Source organism: Orcinus orca, chromosome 7 (assembly GCF_937001465.1).
Source record: "Orcinus orca chromosome 7, mOrcOrc1.1, whole genome shotgun sequence".
NCBI classification, from domain to species: domain Eukaryota; kingdom Metazoa; phylum Chordata; class Mammalia; order Artiodactyla; family Delphinidae; genus Orcinus; species Orcinus orca.
Genome location: NC_064565.1, coordinates 11,062,680 through 11,086,946, shown reverse-complemented (window position 1 = coordinate 11,086,946; position 24,267 = coordinate 11,062,680). Strand labels below are relative to the sequence as shown.

Sequence of the window (24,267 nt, the reverse complement as noted above, 5' to 3'; positions counted from 1 at the left end):
ATTACCGCCTTGAAGGGCTTTCCTACACAGCTCATTACAGCTGTGGACCGATGTCCCGAGGAGTCTGGGGACATGCAGCAGCTGGGTGTGGGAAATGGTCCTGAACTCAGCGTAGGCCCCTTTCTCTCATCTATCCATCCAACAGGGCTTCACAGAGCAACTACTACTTACTGGACTTACCATGGGCTGCCCCCAGGGCTAGCCGGATACCCAACACACACAGCAGGAGAGAAGTCAACAGGTGAAGAGAGAGGAAAGGAGAATAACAGATAACACACAGTGATGTTTCATAGGTTGGTCTGTCTACATTTTCATTCAGGAAAACCATCATAAATACTTAAGTGCAAAGCCCTGAGGTTAAAAAGATGAATCAGTCCTAGAGCTGTCCCCAAAAGGAGCTCACTAAGAGCAGTTGATGCAAGATCTGGACTTATCTTCCATCATAAAAGACAGAAAGTGGCAAGGGGTATGAGAGATATGGAAGGATACAGAGAAAGAGGTCATTATGCTCCTCAAGAGCTACTATGGTTCTTTATACTGTATTGGCTCAGGGTCAAGTTCTTCAACCAGCCCAGCGAGTGCCTTTCAAAGGCAGATATTCAAGCCAAGGTCACAGACCCTAGATTGATCTGGAAGCAGCTTTACAGCACTTCCTCCACCCTCAGTCTCACAAGAACCACCGATCTCTGACCACATGGCTTAGTTCACGTTTCAGACAACAGAATGAGTTTAAAATGGCAAATTTTGTGTTATATATATTTTACCACCACCAAAAACAAACAAACAAAAATGGACTTCCATGCTGTTTAACTGCAAATATGGAATACTAATCTCTAGAACTATAATTTCTCTTGAAGGAACAGAATTCCTCTCACACACCCCAGAGTTATTACCAAAGTCTGTGTTTAACCAGTTGTTGTGATCTATTTCCAAAATTATTATCTAACCCTGACAGCGTATACCTGTGGCCAAGTTGTAAGGGCTTCAGAACTGGGTATGTTAAAAAAAAAAATTTTACATCCTTGCAAATAAAAATTTAAACCAAGACTGACAATATCAGCATATGGATGTTTGTAAGGTTTGAAAAATTATTCCTTGCCATTTTCTCCAAACACACCTCATCCTTTCTGGGCCATCCAAAAGCAAGAAACATTTTCCTTTAGGTCAGACCACACCAACGTCCCAGGGTCTTTGTTTGGGTTAACCTCACCAAATGACACCTTAAATTTGAGCATCCCCCCCACCCCCGAGTTCAGGTTGTAGCTTTCTGGGCAAGGTCAGTTTCACTGGAGAACCTAATGAGAACCATGAACCTTCTTTCTAGAAAGATCCGAATTTTAAAGGGTTCACAAACCTTAGTTCAGAAAAGTTGGCTCAAAAAAACCAATGGCATTTTTATGTAATGGCATTGCATAAAAAAAAAATAAATAAAAGTGCAAGGTTATTGGGTATCATGAACACCACACAAAAACATGCAGGCTGAATAAATATGATCTGGTTGGCTGTCTTTAAAAATAAAATGACTAGGGGCTTCCCTGGTGGCACAGTGGTTGGGACTCTGCCTGCCAGTGCAGGGGACATGGGTTCCAGCCCTGGTCCGGGGGGATCCCACATGCCGCGGAGCAACTAAGCCTGGGCGCCACAACTACTGAGCCTGCGCTCTGGAGCCCGCGTCCACAAGTGCTGAGGCCCACGCTCCTGGAGCCTGTGCTCCACAACGGGAGAAGCCACCGCAATGAGAAGCCCGCGTGCTGCAACTAGAGAAAAGCCCTCGCGCAGCAATGAAGACCCAATGCAGCCAAAAATAAATAAAATTAAAAAAAAATTTTTAAATGACTATTACTACTATTCAAAAAAAAAAGGCAAGACAAAGAACAATTTTTACCCATTATGATTTATTCTCTACAATACTTTGTTAAAGAGTTCAATGATTTGCACTCAGAAGTTATATAGCCAAGAGGCAACCAAGTGTAATACAAAGAATTGGTCTAAAGTCTTTGCACTGAAGGCCATACAAAGTCTCTTGCTTCAGGGAAATAAGAATGAAAATAAACAAAAAGAACAAATAGCTCCCTAGGCTCCAGAATCTCAATAGAAAATAACAGTTAGTGAAATTGTAGGTGTTAACATATCATGGAAAACAGATCTTGTGCAAATATTAAAATTAACACCCAGGACTTTTGTACAGATGATATTTATTATAAACAATAAAATATATGTAATGTCTCAACTACAAACCTTTCACGTTGAAAGGGTCTCTAACATGAGTTGCTTTTTAATATCATGAAGCGAAAAAGTTTAAGAACCTCACAGTGGAAACAATCCAACACCGACGAACTCTAGTGATCAGACATTCTCTTTTAGTTAATGGAGAACAAGGACAATTCGAAATTACAGAGAATGTCCTAGCTGTGGGTATTATGAGACAAGCCAACCTTCCAGACCAAAAGGCACTCACAGCTAGGGATGAAACGAACTCCGAACCAAACCAGCCAAGGTGGAGCTGGTTCCTTGAAAACAGTGGTTACTGTTCAGCTTGAGCAGCCCAAGGACAAAGGAAACACCGAGCAGAAAAACCTTCCCTTCTCTTCAAACCCACCACTCCCACTACGTGGACTGGCCGCCCTCATCACTGCTGTGGTCAAGCACGTGGAAGGCAGGTCAGTTCCAGTTCGGAGTTGTCATCTCCCTACGCAAAGCTGCCACGTGGATGATCCAGACTTAGTATTTTTCCTGAGAGCCACCTGCCATACATCTTCAGGAGGTGACCTTGACCGTATACTTCCAGACCACTTCCTGACTAGGCTCCATTCGGGACAGACACTGACAGTGCCATTCCTCACGGGGCCAAACAGTTTTCCTCGGCCGACTCCTGAGTCCCCTTGCCAAGGCAAGAGGACCTCGAGCATCTCCACTGCTGGGCTTGGATGGGGACGTGAGGGAATGTGCAGGGAGTCAGGCTTCCTCACTCCAGAAAGTGGAGAGAGCCCACGGAGCCCTCGTCAGTGTGGTGCTGGGCTTCAGGAGCCCGATTCTTGTGCACTGCTATTTTCCCCCCCCATTTCCTGGGTTTTAAAATCTTCTGTTCATTTTCTTAAATGGCAGGTATCCTACCCCACCCTCAATAAAATAAAAAAACATACTATACGTTGGGGAAGACAAATAGGGCAACATTTCTACGAGAAAAAATAGGCTTGAAAGAGCATGGCACTGAAAATGCTTGCATGACCAGTCTCACTGAGCGTGCTCAGGGGTGAAAGTTTAGCACCATTTTTTTTTGCTTTTTTTAAACTTTAGAAATTAAACACAACTTTCAACATAGAAGACTTGAACAGGAATGAGTGTAGCCCTATGTATCAATACTGTTGTACAAATTGGAGGTGGGCGGTTTAGTCCAGAGCTGCTGACCACCCTGACATCGATCCATGGCACCTAAGAGTAACTGCCGTCACATTTATTTGCAACAAGACATTTATTATTCTCAGCAGCAGGAAATCACGAAACAACCCCTTCCTCTTTGGGAGCCTGTTTTCACGAACACCGCGAGGGAAAGGCGGCGGCGTGCAGCAGCCCAGCCCGCACATCCAGACGTCAGCCGGCGCTTCCCTTGCCCGTTCCACACCCTCGCCAACAGCAGAGGACTGTGCCGAGCTCACCTGCTCACCCTTACCCATCTCTTCAAGAAACGAGACAACTATGCCTAGAATGGCACGTGTGTCGTTCCTCAGATTGTGCCTCTGCTCCCCCTCCCCCGTTCCTGGCAGAAGCAAACCCCAAAGACCCTTTGACTTGAACATCTGCCCATTTTCGGAAAGCCACACCACTACCACATAAACATTAAAAATAAATTAAATCAAAACATTGTGTTCACTGGGTTGACACCCAATCCGCGTCGAGAGTTCTCTAAACACGTTGTTGAAAACCAGTGTATCACCCGTAGGGTCCTTTCTTCCAAGTGGCCACCTCTTCCTGTGAATCATTTCAGCAGTGCCTCTGTGACCATGTTTTCAAAGCGTCTTCCAAGTCCCCAGCTTCTATGAACTTTGCCACCATATGAGTGAAGAATAGGCAAGAGGGAGGAGAAACTTGCTGACAGGTATTTGGAATCAGCAACAACGAGAAAGGGAAATATGCCACACGAAAGGATGAATGACCTAGAATAAAATGAGCTATTTGGAACTCTGCCATGGTGGGGTAAAGATTCCCGGCATGTTAGGCAAGATAAAGATTCACCTTGTTTAATGACACAGCTTTGTTCTAAAGTCCTGTAAGGACTGTAACAGCAACAGTTTTCCCACTTCTACAGGCAAACTAGAAAAAGGAACTCCTCTGCTTAAAGGTCTCTCAGGATGTTTGCCGGAACAGAAAAACTGCTTAGAGACCCTGGATTCTCTCCTATGCCGACGTGCCCTTCTAGAGCCCGACCCAAGTGCTTGTCTGAACACCTCTGCCCTCTGAGAACCTAGATCCAGCTATAGGCACTGCCACCAGTAGAGGAGTGAGGTAGCCGGGTGGTAAGGAAGAGGTCTCTCCCTCGACACTGCATGCAGCGATGCCGTCAGGACCTCCCGCGGGCATCCCAGTCCATTCCTCTGCAGGCTACACCACAGCGCTCTGTTCGATACCAGGAGACTCAATGCAGGAAGAGTGCCAGAAAATCCAACTGATAGTGGGATGAGAATTAAAACCTTTGAGGCTAACTGAGCAATGAGATCTGCAACGCCATCCAAAGGGCTTCCGATCTTGAGGTGGGTCTCTGTCCAGGAGCCGCAAACGACTCATGGTGCCCACGTTCGACCCTAACATGGCGTCCACTTACGAAGCATGGAGGTTGAGATCAACTCGTGGTATGCTATACACTGGAAGTTTAAAAAAAGGAATTTAAAACAACCTAAAAACGTTTCTTGTTGGTCTCCGTTGCCCAGACTGCCAGGGGAATACACCTACTCGATCTGGGGAGGCTGCAGGGGTGTGTGTGGGCTAAGCCTTCATGGACCATCAATTCCAGCTTCCACTGAGTGGCCAACACACAGGCAGCGAATCACCAGCGGCACCTGCAGCCAAGGTCTTCTGAACCCACACGGAATTCTCACTAGTCATGGAGGAGCCCCAATCCAACGGAACCCCATACTGAGGAAAGGCTGAGATAAGGCTTGGGCCCCTCAAGTTCTGTTTCATTCGATGTAACCCCGCCCCCCTCAGTCAGCTGGAGGCAGACTTGGCAACGGAAGCTAGCATCATAAAATGGTGCAGTAATAAAAGTAACTGGACCAGGAAGAGGAGGCATCTGCTCCAATGATGTCATAGCCATTGGTGGCCACGGGGGGGTGGGACTGGTCATGCAGCCGTGTGTCAGGAGTAATGATTGTAGAGGGGCGGGGCATGAAGAGCGCCATTCTGGAAACAGTGCTGTCGAGAAGCAATATATTCTGCATAACTGATTGTCACCTTCTCACTTCGGTACCTGTGTAAGGAAACAGGACAGGGTATTAGGAACCCCAGATACTTCATTTTGTAGTCACGCGGCAGAGAAAACCAAAAGCTTATTCCACATTTTGAAAGAATAAAATGGAAGACCAAGAGCAATCTTACTTACAGAGAATGAAAGACGACAGCACAAGAGAACAGTGTTGTTATTACAAATGAACGAGATGGAAAAGCACACTCACAATTCACCCCTGAGAATCTGTTTTCTGCACATCCCACCTTTAAACACTTCATATGCTTATCACCAGGCTGCTCTTAAGCAATCTGCTACTAGGGTCTGGGTGAAGAATTTCAAGGTCAAATTACATGGGTAGCAGACTGGAAGATGGCTGCACCAATGCCCAGTGTAAAACGCATATCTACTTTCAGGTTAAAATGTGATAAATTTGACAGAAATGCAACCTCAACTTGCAGAAAAGCAACAAACAAGTTATTTATAAACTAAAAGGGGCACAGATACCTAATTCTGGGTCAAATTCTGACGAAGCAGGTTAAAAGATCCTGGGGCTATAGAGGATGGGTCTCACTTTCCAGATGAATATGCCATATCATATCACAGGGTCATCAGAACAGAATTCATAGCACTTTGGCCTTGCTCTGGAAAGAGCCATGAGTCAGGATGCGAAGCATGGGGTGTTACAAACCTATGGAGCCTACTACAGACCACAGGAGCTGGGTGTGACAATCCTTACCCAGAGCCATCTCTTTCCCACTGTAATCACTCCTCCACTGCAAGGTGATTATTCCTGAATTTTGACAGGGAAATGGCTGTTCAAATAAATTATAATAATAATGATAATAATAATGCTTTGTATTTGAAGATTTTTCTTTTTTTTGGAATCCAAAGCATTTCAAAAACACGGGGTTATCTTCCAGATAGACCTGTGAGGTTACGATATTGATTATTCAGCATTTCACAGATGAACGGGCCAACGGAGGTCCACAGAAACCCCACAGAAGCTAAACCTTTCAGTGTTTCCGAGTTCAGTAGGGATGGGAAGAGGACTGACATCTACTGACCACCTACTACAATGTTGCCTGGCCCTGGACTAGCACTTCTTCCTACATTACCTTATCACACCCTGAAACGACCCCAAGGCATTATCATTCACCTCTTGCAGACAGGAAATTTTTTTCTCCTGCTCTGAGAGGTGGAAAAACTGGCCCAGGTCACACAGCTAGGAAGTGGTGGAGCTGGGACTCAGAGTCCAGTCCATGCATATTTTCCTACACTAGGCAGCCTCCCCGTAGAAGTATTAGCCGCAAACAGGCAGAGGCGTTTCCTTGGAACTATTCCATCAACAGGCCACCTGACTACATGTGATGACTTCAACTGACCCTGGACTTCTGTACTGAGAGCCTTTTCTCCTGCCTTCAGCCTTCCCGCTCAGCCTCCCAGCAAGTGGGTCTGACAAAGACACCCATGACCTGCTCAGCGGCTGCTCTGCTCCCACTGTGCTGGCAGCTTAGCCGTGGACATGCCCAGGATGCTGGGGAGTCTCTGCCTTTGCTGCCACTGCTTCCTCAGAGCTTCAACCTCACCCATACGTCTTCGGTTTAGAGACATTAACAGAGAAAATTTTTCTCTTCCCCTGTCTGTCAAAAGTATCCTCCATCCAACCCCAAGTGAATTAAAATGACAAGGAAAATAAGACAGTGGCTTACCTGGTGAGTTTGATGGTTTTTCTGAATTCACTGGTAATGGGAGCCTTAAAGCCACCTTTCCTGAGCAAGGAGTCTATCGTCTGGATCTGATCCCAGTCTGAGGAGAAGGCAGGCACACCGAGGTCAGCGCACAGCGACACAAGAACGGGCCGTGCTCTGACACCACAGTGACAGAACAGAAGCAGCCCGGTCTGCTGCGGGCGGAGCAAGCCTGGGCACTGCCCCACGTCCCTGGAGCCCCGTCTGCCTCACTGGCAGTCCAGGGAGAATCCAAGATGTGAGATGACGCCCGACACACGTCACTAACGGCTGTCCCCAGGCCCCCTGCTTCTGAGTCTTTCCTGTCAGATATGATCCCAGTATAACTATCTAGCAGCAAACATGGTCCCAGCGTAGACCAGCCTGTAGGCCTAGTGCTGTAACCAGGGCTGTTCTGGGAGAAGAGAGAATTCATACTCTGCGCTTGTATTCCTTCGTGTGGCCTTCCTTCGTTGCGATGATTTCTAGGAGTCGTTTTCTACTACAGAGACTTGACAGCAGGAAGGAAACTATTCCTTTAGGAAGGCTGGGAAGGTGTTCACACGTCTACTGCTGTGTTGTTCTTGAAACATTTTCAACAGATATAACCAAATATATCAAACTGAAAACCAAAGAGAACCCCCTGAATTACTGCAGTAGGTGCCTTGCTTTTTAAATTTTCCCAACCAGTTTTCAAACGGCAAAAGTGTTTGCTTATTTACCTATATTATCATCACATCTCACTCTCAGGAAGTAACTCCTGGTGTGCCTCCTTGGACAGAAATGCCAGATTTAGGATCTCAGTGAAGCGGTTAAAAGGCTTCCTCCTTTTTATGTCGTATCCTCACTGCTTTTGAAAAAGTTTAAACACAACGACGATGGGAACCAACAAGGCAAGCCCCCTCCACAACATCAGTTCGCTGATACACTGAACTGGATATTTTTCTCTATTCCAGGTTCACACCTAACAGATACATATTATTTTCAAAACACAGACCAGTTCCAAGAAAGAAAGAAAACTGGGTCATACACCAGACTGCACGAGCAGCATTTTAAGGTATTCTTCTAACTATGCTTTGAAAGAGAAAACCTGCCTGACCCATTTCCTACCTTTCATGTCCCACTGTAAGAACTAAGTAGCTACCGAGTTCTTTCAAAACACAGGAGAGATTATGTTCTGCATTCTTCCAATTATCACACTGTGTAGTAGCTCACGACCAGAAGGTCAAAACCCACTAATACGGGCAACCTCCCTTTACAATGAACTCCAGAATATGACCAAGTTGACTGCTGGAATTTCCCTACAGTTAACCACTGCAGTTTTGGGGGCCAAGAAATACCACTACTCACTGAAAGTACGTGAAACGAGCAGCTGGGCGTGGGAAGTCTTTACCCCTCTTCTCTTCCCAGCTCCTACATCTTTGGGGGAGTTTCTCGTTCTTTAAGAACTTGACAGATATGGGGAGAGGAAGAAAGGCACTCATCCTTAGTTACAGTTAGGCTGAAAGGCAACACACTCCACTCTCCTGCCCTTTACTTGGCAGCACTGTGAACTGTATCATTCACAGAAATTCCATGTGTCCAACTCACCTTGTTCCTTTGCAACCTCAGGTAAATATGTGGCTGTACGTTTGACGCCTTTTTCATTGACGAATTCAATTCGAATCCCATGGACCCCAACCTACAAAAACACACAACCGGTAAATGGCATTTACTCACTCTAGTGGAACTTCAATTATCCTCATATAAATCAACACTGCCCCTGACCAGCTTGACCCAGGGCTGAGAAAAGGGGAGGCTCTTGCCTTTCATGACTTACTCTCTCTCTCAGGCATGGAAGCCAAAGAAACTGCTGCTTTAGGGGAAGTGAGAGTCTACGTGCAGCCACCTCTCTGAGAGTACGGAGGCTACAGAAATAAATTCTCTCAGCAGTTCATCCAAAGATCTTGAATATTCCACCTTTAATCTACTCCATTAAGAGAACATGCCACAGGGTTTTGATCTGGGCCCCTGACTCTGCACACATGGCTCCTGATAAGGGCTTACCACAAAGAATCAGGAATGTTCTCCTTTATCCCCATTCCTATTTCTTATTAGACATGGGAAAAGGATGTGCAACAGAGTAGACTGGGAAGAATGGGAGAAGAAAGCCTTCCCATTTCTTCCTACTTCTGATACCGCAGCACCTTTTCTGTCACCCAAGTTGCCTGCAATTCCTCCCAAGCTCAGCTTTCACATCCTCAGACCCTCGCTCAATGAAGGAGACACGTTACCATGTACTAACCCGAACCCAAATGCAACGAGAGACGCAGAGTTCCAAATGCGGCTGCTCTCACCTCCCAGTCCAGGTAATCACCGGCATCCTCAAAGTTAGTAAGGAGGGAGACAGAGCAGAAAAGCTTAGGCAGCTCCTCTCGGGTCAGGGGGGGGAATCGGCTGTCCTTAAGTGCACTGGAGGGGACAGAAAACACAAGTGAGGCTGCTCCAGGGTTGGGAGCCAACATCATGTGCCGAACGCTTATGGCTCTTGAGCTCTGCAGAAAACATCCACTATCCATCAGCCCGAGCATGCTGCCAACAACCTGACGCCACTAACTGCCTGCACTTGGACTGGAAGTGACTCACCGGATTAAGTCCCCTACATTTCCTGATTAGCCAAAAGAGAACACTCGGACTTCACCACTCAGAAGAGACAGGCAGTTTTTTTTTCCATTCTTGCCAATCATCTACCAGTCTTACGTGCGGTTGCCATTACCTGGTTAGCGTGTATTCCCTGAGTCCTGAATGAAGATTCATGGCTGAGAAGGTCCCAATGCAGCCACGAAGCCGCTTGTCCCGCCCCGTCTTCCACGTCACAAAGAGCGGACTGAAAGAGCAAGCACACATCAATCAGGGAAGAAGAAAGCCTCGGCTCCATCCCCGTTCATCTGTTCTTCCCCTCAAGGATGGTTTCCTGACGCGGGCTGTCTGAAAGGCTCTGCCCTCTCTGCCCTCTCCGAGCCGCGCAGCCCCAGGGTGTAAATGGAGAGGAAATCGCCGCGAGGCACGAGAAGAAAGGCCCCTGCTCACAGCCTCACTCCACTCTACCACCACGCGGACGTGCCGTTTTCTTCTTCCTCTGCCCAGGACTCAACTCTTTCTTTCTTCTTTTAGTTCTCCATGTCTTTCTCCTCTTGTTTACTCTCTTTTCAGGTGTCTATGCTCCCAGTTCCACCTTCATGAAGACACACGGGGCCTGCACACCTTCTCCGCTCAACCCCACATCGTGCCCATCATTATTTCTGCCTCTCCTGCTCATAAATTCCAGAAAAAAAGAAAAAGTCTCCTCAAGAAAGCTTGTTCTCGGGGAATTCCGCGGCAGTCCAGGGGTTAGGACTCTGCGCTTTCACTGCCGAGGGCTCGGGTCCGATCCCTGGTGGGGAAACGAGGATCCTGCTAGCCAAGTGGCGCCGCTAAGATAAAATAAAAAGCTTATTCTTAGCAGAAGTTAACCACTTTCTAGGCCCAAGTCATGCTGCATTAGGCTACATCCGATTGACGCTGACAGATGTTTTAGGCAGAGGTTACAGGGCTGTCCCCTCTTCCTGAAATTCCTCCATATTCCTATGCCCTTACCTCTTTGATTCTTGAGTTAACACTTCTCAAAAGCAACTTAAATTTTTTAAGTTATCTAACTTTGATCATTATTACAAAGCAGGATCTCCCACCTACCCATCTTTTCCTTCCAGGAAAACACCTGAACACCACCAGCCAAAGTTAATGTTCCAAAACCTGCTCAAAAACCCTTCAAGAATTCCACTGTCTCCACACCCTACACTGCTGCGGCCACCACCTACTCTTCCAAACCCACGTCCCTCTCCTGCAAGGGACACACCTGACCCCACTCAGATCAAGGCTTAGCCTCTCCACCGACTCAGTCCGGATTTTTCTGTTCACGGTATCGCACGGCAATACTTCCCTAAAGAGTGAGCACATTTTTCTCTGCATTTCTTCTCCTCTGACACAATCACAGGAGTAACTTCCTCTCCACCTCTGCCCAGACGGTGTGTGAACACTATTTAGCTTCTGTGTGTGATCTGCCAACTCAAGTCTTCCGAGAGCAAGGACTGTTTCTTCATACTCCTCCATTCCCTGCCCAGTGGGGCTATGCACCGCCTCAGTATGGCATTAACAGTCGAGGAATGATGATCAGTCAGTGAATGCTCTAAAAGCATCTCCTAAAAAAATAAAAATAAAAAAGCAGCAGTGCTCTTTAAAGCCACCTCAAAGCTGCTTCCAATTGAGAAAGAAAGCATTGGCATGAGCATCTTCACTTGACTTTACCCTTTACACACATTCCTTATTAAAGTCATTGACACCTCGAGGGGACTTGGGACAAATAACAGAGTCTTGAACTAAAAACAGTACAGCAAATTCTGACATTCCTGGTGGGGTGCCGGCAGCCCCATGGGACTGACAATGAACCAAGTGAGGGGACCCTTGTTAAGAGCATCTCAGCTCCCACTAAATGAGCTCCTAGTCTCCCACCTGGCACCCAGACACTGGCAGGTCACTTGGGCTTCAACGGTGCTCGGGTCCACAATGGTGTGATGGTGTGACTTCTCCACGTGAGAGGTTAAATGACCTACCCACTGCCATTTGAACCAACAGAAGACCAAGAACGAAACCCTCCTGATTCCCGGAACATTACTTTGACAAGCCAACCACTCCTGCAAACACAGCCTAGTGCCCTTCCATTACTGAGCCCAGTGAGTGCTCTAGACATTGGCTGCACGTTTCTCATCATCCTATTCCCAACAACCTTTGCCCAAATCATGTTAAGCTTTTTGTAAGTAGCAGACTCTCTCCAGAGAATGCCCCCGACAGAGGCGTCATGCCTTTCTCACCATCCCCGACACGCGACCGCTTTACTCACTAGGGGTCATTGGTGAATCTAGGAAGGCGTGGCTGTGGGAAGCCGTAGAGGTGACAGTAGAGGACGTCGAAGCAGTAGCAGCACATCTCTGCGGTCACCACCAGATTCTTGGTGGTGCTGGCAGTTCCATTGGGCCTGGGGAGAGGGCTCAGCGCTCCCGATGCGGGGTTCATCCGTGTAATGGGAGGGTTTCCAGGTCCCAGAGTTAAGTCCGACACGTTCTCGCGACCACCGCCGCCGTCCACATGCTGGTGGTTCTGAAGAGGCCCCGCGCTGGAGCCGGGGACGGCTGTGGACTGGCTCCCGTGACCGTGCGTCCCACCTGCAGACAGCTTAGGCTTCTTAACCCCACAACAGCCTGCTGCCAGCTTGGGCTCCAGTGGGGGGACGCAGCGTCTTTTTCCCATCCTGAACCAGTGCTTGAGGTCTGGAATGCTGCGGAACCCTAACCCAGAAGAGAACATGCAAGCATTAACTCAAATGGTTAGCCGCAAGGAGAACACAAAATTCAAAGAGAAAGGGTCTCCATGGAGAGGGTAGGAGCCATCAAATTCTTTCTTGCCCAGGTCACATTGGTTGCAAAGGGTGGCAGACCAGTGGGCTAGAAGAGACCCTGAGTTCCAGACCGAAGGCGCCTAACCTCTTCCTCAGGGGGAGCTGTTTTCCATTTTCCATAAAGGTTATCATCGCCACGGACGGAGGCAGGCCACAAGCAGCTCCCTCTTGCCCAGGACTCCCTGGGCAGAAAGAAGGGTGGGGTGGCAGCCAGCGTGCAGCTGAATGGGGACGCTTCAAAACCGACTGGAAGACTGCACTTGACCTGTCAGGTGCCTCATCAGGACGCTTTCTCTACCTTTTTAGAGGCTCCAAACTGAACCACCCTATTTTTAAAGAACCCCAGAGGAACTTTCATGCTTTTCCTTGTTTTTTTTTTTGCGGTACGCGGGCCTCTCACTGCTGTGGCCTCTCCCACTGCGGAGCACAGGCTCCGGACACACAGGCTCAGCGGCCGTGGCTCACGGGCCCAGCCGCTCCGCGGCATGTGGGATCTTCCCGGACCGGGGCACGAACCCGCGTCCCCTGCATCGGCAGGCGGACACTCAACCACTGCGCCACCAGGGAAGCCCTGCTTTTCCTTGTTAACCACATCCTTTCCGCATTTTCCTCATCACTAACCTCAATTTCTCTGTGTAATTTTAGCCCCGGACCTCTGTGAAGATGAAAGGCAGCAGCTGTTCTGACGAGAGCACGCTTTCTAACACCGGGCTCCCCTCCCACCTTTCCGTCCTCACAGCTGTCCTGCACAGCCTTACTCATTTTCTTTGGTTCTCCTCTGAACTCACTCCAAGTTCTACACTTCTGTCCTTTCAAGACCCCATTCAAAAAAAAGCTACAACCTAGCAGAAACCTTTATTCACACAAATGACCCAAGCTTCACAGCCCTTTTGTGAGGCAGCCATTTCTGCCCTGTCATAGCAAGGCAGACAGATGCAAAGCCATCAGCTTAACCAAATGCGGCATCAGATGGCCCAGGAAACCGGAGAGCCCCAACTGATTAAGGGGAGGAAGGAATCTTTTTCCACTAAATTCTTTTTCTTAAAAAGCCTAAGGTGAAGATATATAGTTATAACATGATCAAGATCCTTTCTGTTGTCTGTGTCTGTAATCAGCAGGCTCAGGAAAAGCGATCCTAGTTATTTCGATGTTGATAACACCAAAGTTTGTAAAATTCTGCTGACGTGAGAAAAGTACACTTTGTTTTTCCTCAAGTCATTACCTGTTAGTTGTAGCCCTCCCACTCAAAAAAATATATATAATCCCTACCTAAAATTTTCCCTGTGGTTTGAACACATAGCACACAACTGCCGTTTAGGCACTGCTCTACTGTATAGTATTTTGATTGTAAATTCTACAAACTTTTACATCAAATTAGATATGTACGTACCCGTTTGCAATGCCGTAATTTCTACAAAAACAACCTGCCACTTTAGGTTGAATGAGATACAAAAATTTCACAAATATTGCTTATGTTCTTGATATCTGCTGACCCCTAACAAACACACATTTTTGTATCTAAGACAGTTCTTCGGAAGATGAAAGTTGTCTCTAGCAGAGGAGTAACAGCTTGCATGCTTCAATGTCTGGCCTGAAACAGGGGCTTCTTTTTGAGAAAGCCTCACGCACGTGATGCAGTAAAACCTCCAATGACTAGATTGTTTCTGAGCACGGGTATCACTGCCTCGTTCGGACTGTTAAGAGAGGGAGCAGAAGATCTCGGTTAAAAATGCTGCCTCCACGCAGTGGTTGAGAGTCCGCCTGCCGATGCAGGGGACATGGGTTCGTGCCCCGGTCTGGGAGGATCCCACATGCTGCTAGGAGCCATGGCCGCTAAGCCGCTGAGCCTGTGCTTCCCGAGCCTGTGCTCTGCAGTGGGAGAGGCCACAACAGTGAGAGGCCCGCGTACGAAAAAAAAAAAAATGCTGCCTCCAGAGTCAAATGGCCTGCGTTCAAATCCTGATTCCTCCAGGATTAACCTCTCTATGCCTCAGTTCCCTCAAACTGGGAATAACAGGAGCACGTGCCTCATGGGGCTGTTAGGAGAACTGAGTTTAATATGTGTCAGCTGCTTCCATACAGCGTCTGGCATAGAGTCAGCTGCTCTTATCATCTGGGCTTATCATCTGCTCCCACCAGGATGGAAACTTCCGGAAGGCCAGGACTTCGCTGGGCACTCAGGGCTTAGAGCATCGAACAGGTGCTCTTTAAACAGGATTTCACTGAATCCTCAAAACCACTCAGCAAGGAGGACAACGTTACCATCATTTTACAAAGGAGGAAACTTAGGTTTAATGAGCAAGATAATCTGCCCAAAGCCAGACTGCCGCTAAGTGGCAGAGTCAGGATTTGGACCACAGTCCATCTGTAAGACTCCAAAGCCTGGGTCTTCCCACCAAACCACAAAGAAGAATAAGGCCTGCCAATAATATCCATTGGATTCAGTCCCCTTCCTAAGGGCATGATTAAAAAAAAAGAAAAAAAATCAAGGGTATACTAAAAACTAAAAGAATAGTTTGCAAAATCTTGCCAACAAAAATGGAGCAGGGAAAAAAAAAAACCTAAGCCCAAAGCCAGTATCTCCGCCATCCCGCTGACAATCATCAGTACCCCGCCATTGTCCCTTGACTCCACAAGGGATGGCGCTGCCCTCTGAGCTCTTACCTGACTTTCCACCTTGTGCATAACTGTGTGCAGGGGGTTTAGGACACGTGTTGAATGAAGCAGAGGGACCATCTCTCGAGAGCTAGAGTTTTAACAGCACCAACAGGGCCCTGAGGCCCTGCCTCTAGAGAGTCCCAAAATTCAAAGAGGCAAAGAGGAGGGATAAAATAGGTTAAAGAAAGAAATCTTTCCTCATTCGCCTTACACCAAAGCACACCTGAGCGAAGGGCGAAATGTCATGAGATAGTGGCAACTCAGGTGTTTCTCTGCAGGTGCTATCAGCTACCTGACTGTGAAACATCCTACAACAGAGCAATAGAAGGGATTTTCAAACCATGCCAAGGCAGGTGAGCTCAAGCCTAGGAAGGTTCTGCCTACACATCACGCACAATCACCGATCTGCAGTGGGGCATGATCACAACTGACACCAAGAGAGTACATTTAACAATTCCCCCTCCCCAACTATGATTTGTAATCTGTAGAACCCACCCAAATCTTGTGGTTCCTTAGGCCCGAGCTTTCTCTGGAGGCCACTAAGCAAACAATTCAACAGATATTCTCAGTTAGTGACCAAAGGCAGAGTCAGAGACGTTCTGCCTCAAAGAACGTCTATTAGAAGGCATTTCTTTAAAATATTAGAAGGCATTTCTTTAAAAATTTGTTCCATAGGGCTTCCCTGGTGGCGCAGTGGTTGAGAGTCCACCTGCTGATGCAGGGGACGCGGGTTCGTGCCCTGCTCCGGGAGGATCCTGCATGCCACGGAGCGGCTGGGCCCATGAGCCGTGGCCGCTGAGCTTGCGCGTCCAGAGCCTGTGCTCCGCAGTGGGAGAGGCCACAGCAGTGAAAGGCCCGCGTACCGCAAAATAAAAAAAAAAAAAAAAAAAAAAAAAAAAAATTTCCATAAATTTAAATCTATAGAAAACTTCAAACATATGCAGCCTACTTACTCCATCTCCCCACCTCCTACTGAATTTTTAAGGTTTGTTTTTAAAGGGACCAGTATTTTACCTATCTGTCACCGTCAAGCAAATGTTAAGTGAATGACAGGAAAGACTGAAAGTGCTGGCAGTGAGTACTTTTACTTACCATATCAACCTCAACCTATCAATTTCATCAAGTTCCTCTTTAAAGTGAGACTCTTCTAACCCCACTCCAACAAAGCGGGCATCTCACCACAGCTAAGTGTCCCAGACTCGGCTCCTGGGACTGTCCTACAACGACCAAAGACACATTCATTTCTCCAACCGCTCGGCTTCTGAGGGCACAGTGTGAGATCCCTCAGAATAACAGCATTTCAGTACAACAGACTAACCTGCTGTCTGACCAGCTAAAAACAAATACCCCAACGGCACAGTCTACCTCTTCTAGGACTGTGTGCATTTGTTCTCACTCTTCCCCCAAACCTCATGAACACTACCAGCAATGGTACACTGATCATAGTAGGAGCAAATAAATGTTACTCCTGTCAAGCTGGTTCATCGGAAGTAATTGGAATCAGGCAAAAGCCCTTGCTTTGTAAACACATGCACCACTAAGACCCTTCGGAGCCTTCAGCTGGTTACTCTTTCAAAGCTAAACTCAAGGGCCACTTTAAGGGCCAATGGCAGTGATGTCATTTTCCTACCGTCTGTCCACTTTAGAACGAACAATGAAAAAGAACTAGTTAAAACTGGATTTCCACCAGATGGAGACAATACCCACACTTCCACAAAAAGCTGGAGGAAATAACAGGAATCACTGTGTTACCTCTTAAGACCGCCTAACCTAGCAAGTGTCAAATGAAGTAAAGTTGCTCTCAGGGTTGAAAAAGTCACCACACCCTTTACCTGACATGCAGTATTCAAGGGGTCCTGGCCTTCACGAGGGTGCACAACAAAGGCACCTCTCCGGCCCCCTCTGTGGGAAAGCTGAGCAGTGTGTTGTTGATCTGGGCCACTTAAATTCCAGCCAGCAATGAACTCACCAACACCTTTAGTCTCAGAGGCCGAGCCGCATCTGTGTTTTTTCTTTCGCAACACCTAACACAGCGTCTTGCACATGGTACACACACCAACAACCTTATCTACAGATCTCCCAGCAATTCCATTTAAGTTAGCCTTTCTAATAAAAAGAATATTTATGGCACAACCTGACTTTTAGATACTCTTGTTTCACTGTGAGGTGCTGACTGTTGAGTGTGTCAGAAGCTGAAAAGTGACCAAAATACAAGTATCTATTATTATCAACAATGTCAACTCAGGGAATTCCCTGGCGGTCCAGTGGTTAGGACCCGGCACTATCACTGCTGGGGACTGGGTTCGAGCCCTGGCCGGGGACCTAAGATCCCGCAAGCCTTGGGGTGTGGCCAAAAAAAACAAAACCAAAACCAAACCAAAACACATCAGCTCTACTCAGCCCAAACCAAGGAATGGTTTAATTCATAGCAAGGCGGAGAGCCAACGTGGACAATTCATTTCTAAAAAACACGTCAAATATCCCCTACAGTAACTTCTTGGTTTGGTTTATGGTGGTAGCTGGCTTCTTGGCTAAAACACAGTAACTGGTCAGTCCTAGACTTGGCCGCAGGTGCTGTTTAACTGCAGGTTGCTCAAGGCTTTCCTTCCAAAGGACACACCTAGTTTCTAAACTGCACTTGAAAAGAATTTTCTTTTCTTTATCAAAGATGGGGCGCTTTAAGAGCTACCCAAGGGAGCATTATTTGTCTGGAGGGCAATTTACGATTTCAGGGGTTAATACACAACTATACTCCAATAAAAGTTTTAAAAAAAGGAGTTAATACAAATGATGTCTCATAAATTGCTGATGTTATAAACATAAACAAGGTGTGGAGACCAGTACTGAGGGGAGGATGTGAGGACACCCTGACAGACGTGGCTGGCTGGACAGGAGGGCCTTCCTCCCTTGCTAGGGGTCCCTTCCAAGGCTCCTAAGTCCACTGAAAACAACAAGCTGGTGCCTTCCCAGAGCAGCTCCCATCTTCGGAGGACACAGCCCAGGCTTTGGGGTTACTGTCTAGGCTCAAATCCCCAATCTGACTTACCAGGTACAAACTCAGGCAGGCTGTCACATCTCTGTGGACCTGGGCTCCTGCTACCACAGAGGGCTTAGTTGTGAGCAATTCACTAAGACATGAAAAGCATCTAGCACTTCTCTGGCACAGAACTACTATTCATTAAAGCATCTGCTATTACTAATACTAGGACTACCTTTACCGATAAAAGCAGGGTTTGTTATATAAATAACATAGCTCTGAGTTCTTACGATTTCTAGAGGGATAAATGTCCTCATAATAAAATTCTATTAAGAACTACCATGTAGGCTCAAAGATATTATTTTTTAAAAATTTTTATTGGAGTATAGTTGATTTACAATGTCATGTTAGTTTCAGATGTAGCGCAAAGTGAATCAGTTATACATATACATATATCCACTTTTTTTTTTTTTAGATTCTTTTCCCATATAGGTCATTACAGAGTATTGAGCAGACTTCCCTGTGCTAGACAGTAGGTTCTTACTAGTTATCTGTTTTACATATAGTAGCGGGTATATGTCCATCCCAATCTCCCAAGTTATCCCTCCCCCACTTCTCCCCTGGTAACCATAAGTTTGTGTTCTACAACCGTGACTCTACTTCTGCTTTGTAGATACATTGAAAGATCATATTATTAACATGGAGTTATTACTCTAATGACCTTGATGCTTTTCCTCTTTGGAGAGACATGCTTCTAATAAGTCATCCACTGTTTTTTTCATTGTGAGACACCAGAAGATATAAGGAATAGTGGGCTGAGAGCTGTGCACAGTTCTGTTCTACAAGGGTCCTCTTTTAAGCTTGCAGCCATACACTAAAAAGAAACTAAATTTGTTGTTGTTATTACAGATACCTTGATATATATTGAGTACTAACAGAACTACTGAGTCAAAGTAGTTAGATTTCCAACAATAACCAGATTAAAACATCTAGAAGAGCCTGGAGGTGGGAAAAAATAGAGAGAGAGTCATCTTTTGAAGCCCCAAACAGCCTATGCGGGGGCATGACCTTATAACATAGAAAATGGATTTGGAAGGTAGGCAAAAAGCAAAGAAAAAAGAGGTCTCTGTATTTTCTTCTGTTATTATTTACTCTCCGGATGTCTATTCAAACCAAGCTTTACGCAGAAGGGAACAGGCTGCTGTTTCCTTTGTGACACAGAGTTGAACTGAAATTCAATTTAATCATTATTTGAGCAGTGAAACGGCACCTGAGCTATAATTCTGGCCTACTTATTATGGAACAATTCCAAGAAACAGATGAAAGACCCACAAACATTCTGGTCATCATTTCAAATAATCATTTCTACACGAAAGCCCATCATACACACATAAACAGCCAAAACATTTGCTGTGTGAAAATTTTCCCTGCGAAAAAGAGATCTACCTATACAATTGCTTCTAAAATTTACAGATTTAGAAAAATACACAGTACTATACACTTTCATGCCAACTTAGCTTAAGGAAAAACATGACCACAAGGAGTCAGATGCTCTGTTTTCCTTTTAGATCCCCTCCCTGTACTCTGTGAGCTATGGCAGGGTGCCAGATCCTTCTGGGCCTTGGTTCTTTCATTCGTAAAATGAAAATATTTGTCCTCTGCCTTCCTCACAGAGTGGCTGTGAGCCTCCAGTAAGATGCGAAGCGATCTGGAAAACTCTCTTACAAGTGTTTGCATACCGTTATTAACACATTTGAGGGGAACGCAGCAGTAATAAAAATTTTTCCAGAACTTGGTTTACGTGTAGACTTTTAATTATTTTTAAGAAAACAGTATCACCCTAGCAGATTCAGGGCAAAATGTTCCATAAATCTCTGAAGATTATACCCATGTGGAAGACACCCAATAATTGACCTTGACAGGAACTGCATTAACCTACAAGTTATGATCTTTGTCTTTAAAAAATGCATAATTTGGGAAGCGGTGGGAGACGCGAAGGGTAAGTGTAATACTACACCACCATCTAGGTCACTCTAATGGGATTATGGAAAATAAACTTGTCTTTACATATAAAGAGAGCAAGTGGAAGGATTCATCAGCTTTAGGACACCCTCACGGAAGCAGAATAACAGAAGCGAACAAAGTAAACCTACATCCTAAAGTCCTAGCACAGGCCTAAAACGAAAAAAGAGAGCAAAAGCAACAAAATTCTAGTCTAAGTATGTCCAAGGTAATACTCACTGAAAGCAGAAAGTTTGTATTGCCAGGGGAACAGCTATAACAGAGGAGGGGAGCTATTTTGTCTCTGAAATGAATTTTCTTCCTTCCGATTCCATTCCTTCTTCCTGTACCTAAGATGGAAATGCAGGTGCAGTGAATGAACAAAATCAAGGCAGTGCCGGGGTAAGAGATGGTTTCTGAAAAACTACAACTCAACAGAGCAATTTCTAGAAAGAAAAAAAAAGCTAAGGAACAGGCTTTCTTTAATTCAAAACATTTCAAAATCTAAATATAAGGCAGCAAGGGCAACCCCATGCACAAAATCATCTCATCCCTGGTGCCGTCACCAAGAAGGGTGGACGGGGGGATCAAAGGTTTTATTGAACCTGAACATTAACACACATTAAAACTTCCTCTACCACTAATTTAGACCAAAACTTGTTCTCAGGCCAAGATACACCATTTCAAGGTTCTCCACTGGCTTCAGAATACAAACAGATTCCCAAATCCTCTGCAAAGATGGTGCTGAAAGATTACTGGACAGCATGCCAGGGTCCTGAGGCCAGGCCATCTTGTTATCCCAGGTGGAGATGATAACTGTAGGTAAGAGTCACCCATCATACTCTTCGGCTGGCATAAATCTCTTCGTAATCTCTTCACCAACTCTCCCCACCACCCCCAGAAGTAGAGATGTGAGTTATTCCCAAAGATGTAAACAGGAGACTCCAGGCCCCACCCACTCTATCCTAGGAGAGGACAGTGAAAGAGGATAGGCCCAGAGGGATAAGGGTGAGGGAGTGTGGCAAAGTGAGGAGTTCAGATCAGGACAGGGGATGGAGGAGGGCGAGGAATGAAGGGCAAAGCTCACAGCCTGGGAAGGAGGGAGGCATAAAACCCACAAGAGTGTCAGGTGGAGGGATGATGGAAACGGGGACTCTGGGTGGATAAGGAAGGACAGAATGAGGGTGGAGTTGGGAAGAAAGAGAAGAAGAGGCGAAAGCGTGCGTGTGAAAGAGAGTTCAGCAAGGAAAGGGCGAGATACAGTGGGGAGAGGAGAGGCCAGAGTGGGGAGGGACCAAACAGGCAGAAAGAAAGGTGAATGGTAAGGAAAAGGGGGTGGAAGGAAAGCGTGCGGCGCCGGGAGTAGTGGTGGGACGACCCAGCGACTGGTAGGGCAGCGAGGGCCGAGCCGCGGGGGTGGAATCCAGACGTCGGGCGGGGGAGGGGGCGGTGGGACTGGGGGCGAGGGCCGCCAGGCGGCGCCGGAGACCACCAAACTTTACACGACCCGAGACTGCTTCCTGGAGGGAGTGCAGAAAGGAGCTGGAGCCTCGCCCGGCCTCGCCTCGCGGCCCGGGGGCAGGGGCGTCCGCCCACCCCCCTCCCCAGCACGCCTCCTGACCCCCCTGCTCCCGGCGGGCACACGCGGCCCGCAGGCCCCGCCTGCCGCCTCCTTTCACCGCCGCCCGGGAGCTCCCCCCAACGCTGTCCCGGGAGCCTCTTCCCGAACCCGGGGGGGACCCGCTCCCCGGCCCCTCCGGTCGCCCCGGGGTGAGGAGGCCCGGCGCGCACGGCGGCAGCTGGAGGGAGGCCGGCCCGGCGGGCACGGGGGAGGAGGGAGCGGCGCGGACCGAGTTTCCCACCTTTCCTCCTGGCCCAGACGCAGCCGGGTCAGACGGAACCTCTCGCGCTCTGCCTCCTCCTCCTGCTTCATGGAGCCATGCACCTGGGTGGGGGCTCCCGAGAGAAGCGGGCCGCGGGCGGGCCAGACGCGCGGCGCGGACGGGGCGGGGCCAAGAAGGCCGGCGGGGGGCGGCCGGAGGAGGAAGCGGCGGGGCGGCGGTAGCGGTAGGAAAGAATTGCTAAAGGTATTCCCCGGGGCAGCTGGAGGACTGAGCCGAGCCGGGACCCGAGTCTTCCGGTATCCCAGCAGCCACCGGAGGCAGTGAGGTAATGGAGGAAGAATGTAGGGAGTCCTCCAGTGGTCCACACGCCCTCTAGCGAGTCGCCAAAACCATAGAGATTAGGGAGCCATCGGAGCACCACCCCGCTATTGTCACGTGGCCTGACTCCGCGCACTTTATTGGCTGGCGCCGACTCTACGGGATTGTATTTAGGAGGCTGCTTCCCAGTCTTCGGGCCGAGTCCCCGGCAGTTGGAATAAAGAAGGCGAGGCGGTGAGGCACCGAGAGGAGGCTGGCCAGCTGGTTTCTCCCCCGACCCAGGTCACTGAGCGGGCCGAGCGGAGCGCCCGGCTGTCAGGCCGGCCGGCGCACTGCACGCCGGGCCGCCTTGGCTTCTGCGAGCGAGCGCAGAGCGCGCCGGGAGTTGTAGTGTGGCCGGCCGGGCGGCATTGTCCGCGACGCGGCCCAGGTGCCGGTTGGGGACGTCAGCCGGGGTGTCCCGGCCTCGCTGCTCCGCCCTCTCCCGCGTTAGGACCCAACACTCACCTGCCCACGGCTTTTCTTCCCGAGCGCTCACGCTCGCGTCGCTTCCCCCGACCGGGCCGCAGCCTTCGGAAGCAGCCAGGAAGGCGCAGCTCAGACCAGCTTTAAATGCAGCTGACCCACTGGCTCCGGCCAGGCCTGCGGGGAGGTGTTCAGGCTCGGCCTCCAGGCCAGCCTCCTCGTGGACGGGAAGGGGCAAACTACACCCGGGTGGTGCCAGGAGCCCACCTCTCTGACCTGACCCTGTGCGTCCCCAGCCTGGAGACGACTCAGGTGGAATTACCCACAGTACAGGCTTAATTCAATAGGTCGACTAAACACATTCCCCAGCACTATAGCAGGGCAAGAGCCTCAAACAGAGCACTACAAAAAAACTCAGTTTTTAAAAATTAGGAGTAAATTATTTTACTTTCAAATCCTTGCTATTTGATTTGACGACTTAACGTTTTTATTTTAATTACAGATGGATTTGCCCTAAAAGTCTTTTATTTCTGCCCTGCTCCCTCACCCTAACCACTCCAAACAAACCGTTTAGGCCCTGCAGTAAAGGCATGCCCTATTTTAAAGTATTGCCAGTCTTGTTAAGAACACACACTCAACCCCACAGTTTTGTTTATGCACAAAGGAATCCTTAACGTGTTTGTCTTCAAGGAGCAAAGAAAAGTACCTAGTAAAAAATGCAAATCATATCTAACAGTGAAGCTTTCCAGCAAAAACCTTCTGCTCTGGAATGCATAATGTACTAAAGCATAATAAGATCCACTACTACAAGACTTTTAGCATAATTACCTGTAGGCAGCAAACACCGAGAGTGATTGGTGCCTCTTGGACCTGGGACTCACAGAGAACCTGGCAAAGCACAGCAGTGGAAGAAAGGGACAATGATGCCTTGCAGAACGGGAGGTCGATTTTTTTTAAAGCCATCTATAGCAGTCTTCGTGATTCCTGTCACAGTCTTGATGAGCTTATCTGCTGTTGAGGCCCACATTGGCCAGTTCCTAACCTCTGTCGGCCTGAGAAACTACAAATTAGATGATCACATGGCCTAGAGCCAGAAATGCAGGAGGCAGCAAGCCAGAGTTCATTTGTTTCTGAATTAGAAGACCAAATCCTGACTTTAAATAATCAGAATAAATTTCACGTAGTGAAGGTCTTTCCAGCTCAAAGTCTTAAAACATGGCATCTGGAAAAGGGCCTTAGGCTACTGCTCCCAGGGTGGTACTGTGTTGTCATTAAACAGCCCACAGATAAGGGAGTTACTGCTCCCTGGTTATCAGGCTGCCAGGAGGTAAATGATGGAACCAAGTTGGATTTGAAACACTCTC

General features: G+C 47.8%; 1 protein-coding gene across 10 annotated transcripts; it reads right to left on the bottom strand.

The window, feature by feature from the left end:
- Window positions 1-1,876: 1,876 nt before the first annotated feature.
- Window positions 1,877-22,332, bottom strand: AMMECR1L (AMMECR1 like). Of its 10 annotated transcripts, XM_033400176.2 has the most exons (9): window positions 22,139-22,332; window positions 20,517-20,626; window positions 15,305-15,428; window positions 12,086-12,530; window positions 9,926-10,036; window positions 9,507-9,621; window positions 8,761-8,851; window positions 7,153-7,249; window positions 1,877-5,464 (listed from the first exon to the last, which is right to left on the bottom strand). In XM_033400176.2, the coding sequence occupies exons 4-9, from the start codon at window positions 12,490-12,492 to the stop codon at window positions 5,353-5,355; spliced, it is 933 nt and encodes a 310-aa protein (XP_033256067.1). In that variant the 5' UTR covers window positions 12,493-12,530; window positions 15,305-15,428; window positions 20,517-20,626; window positions 22,139-22,332; the 3' UTR covers window positions 1,877-5,352. The 10 variants fall into 10 exon arrangements, 8 of the variants coding, with proteins under 8 accessions (XP_033256067.1, XP_049568598.1, XP_004276918.1 ...); XM_049712641.1 differs by lacking the exon at window positions 15,305-15,428 and having other exon boundaries at window positions 16,391-20,626; XM_004276870.4 differs by lacking the exon at window positions 15,305-15,428.
- Window positions 22,333-24,267: the final 1,935 nt, after the last annotated feature.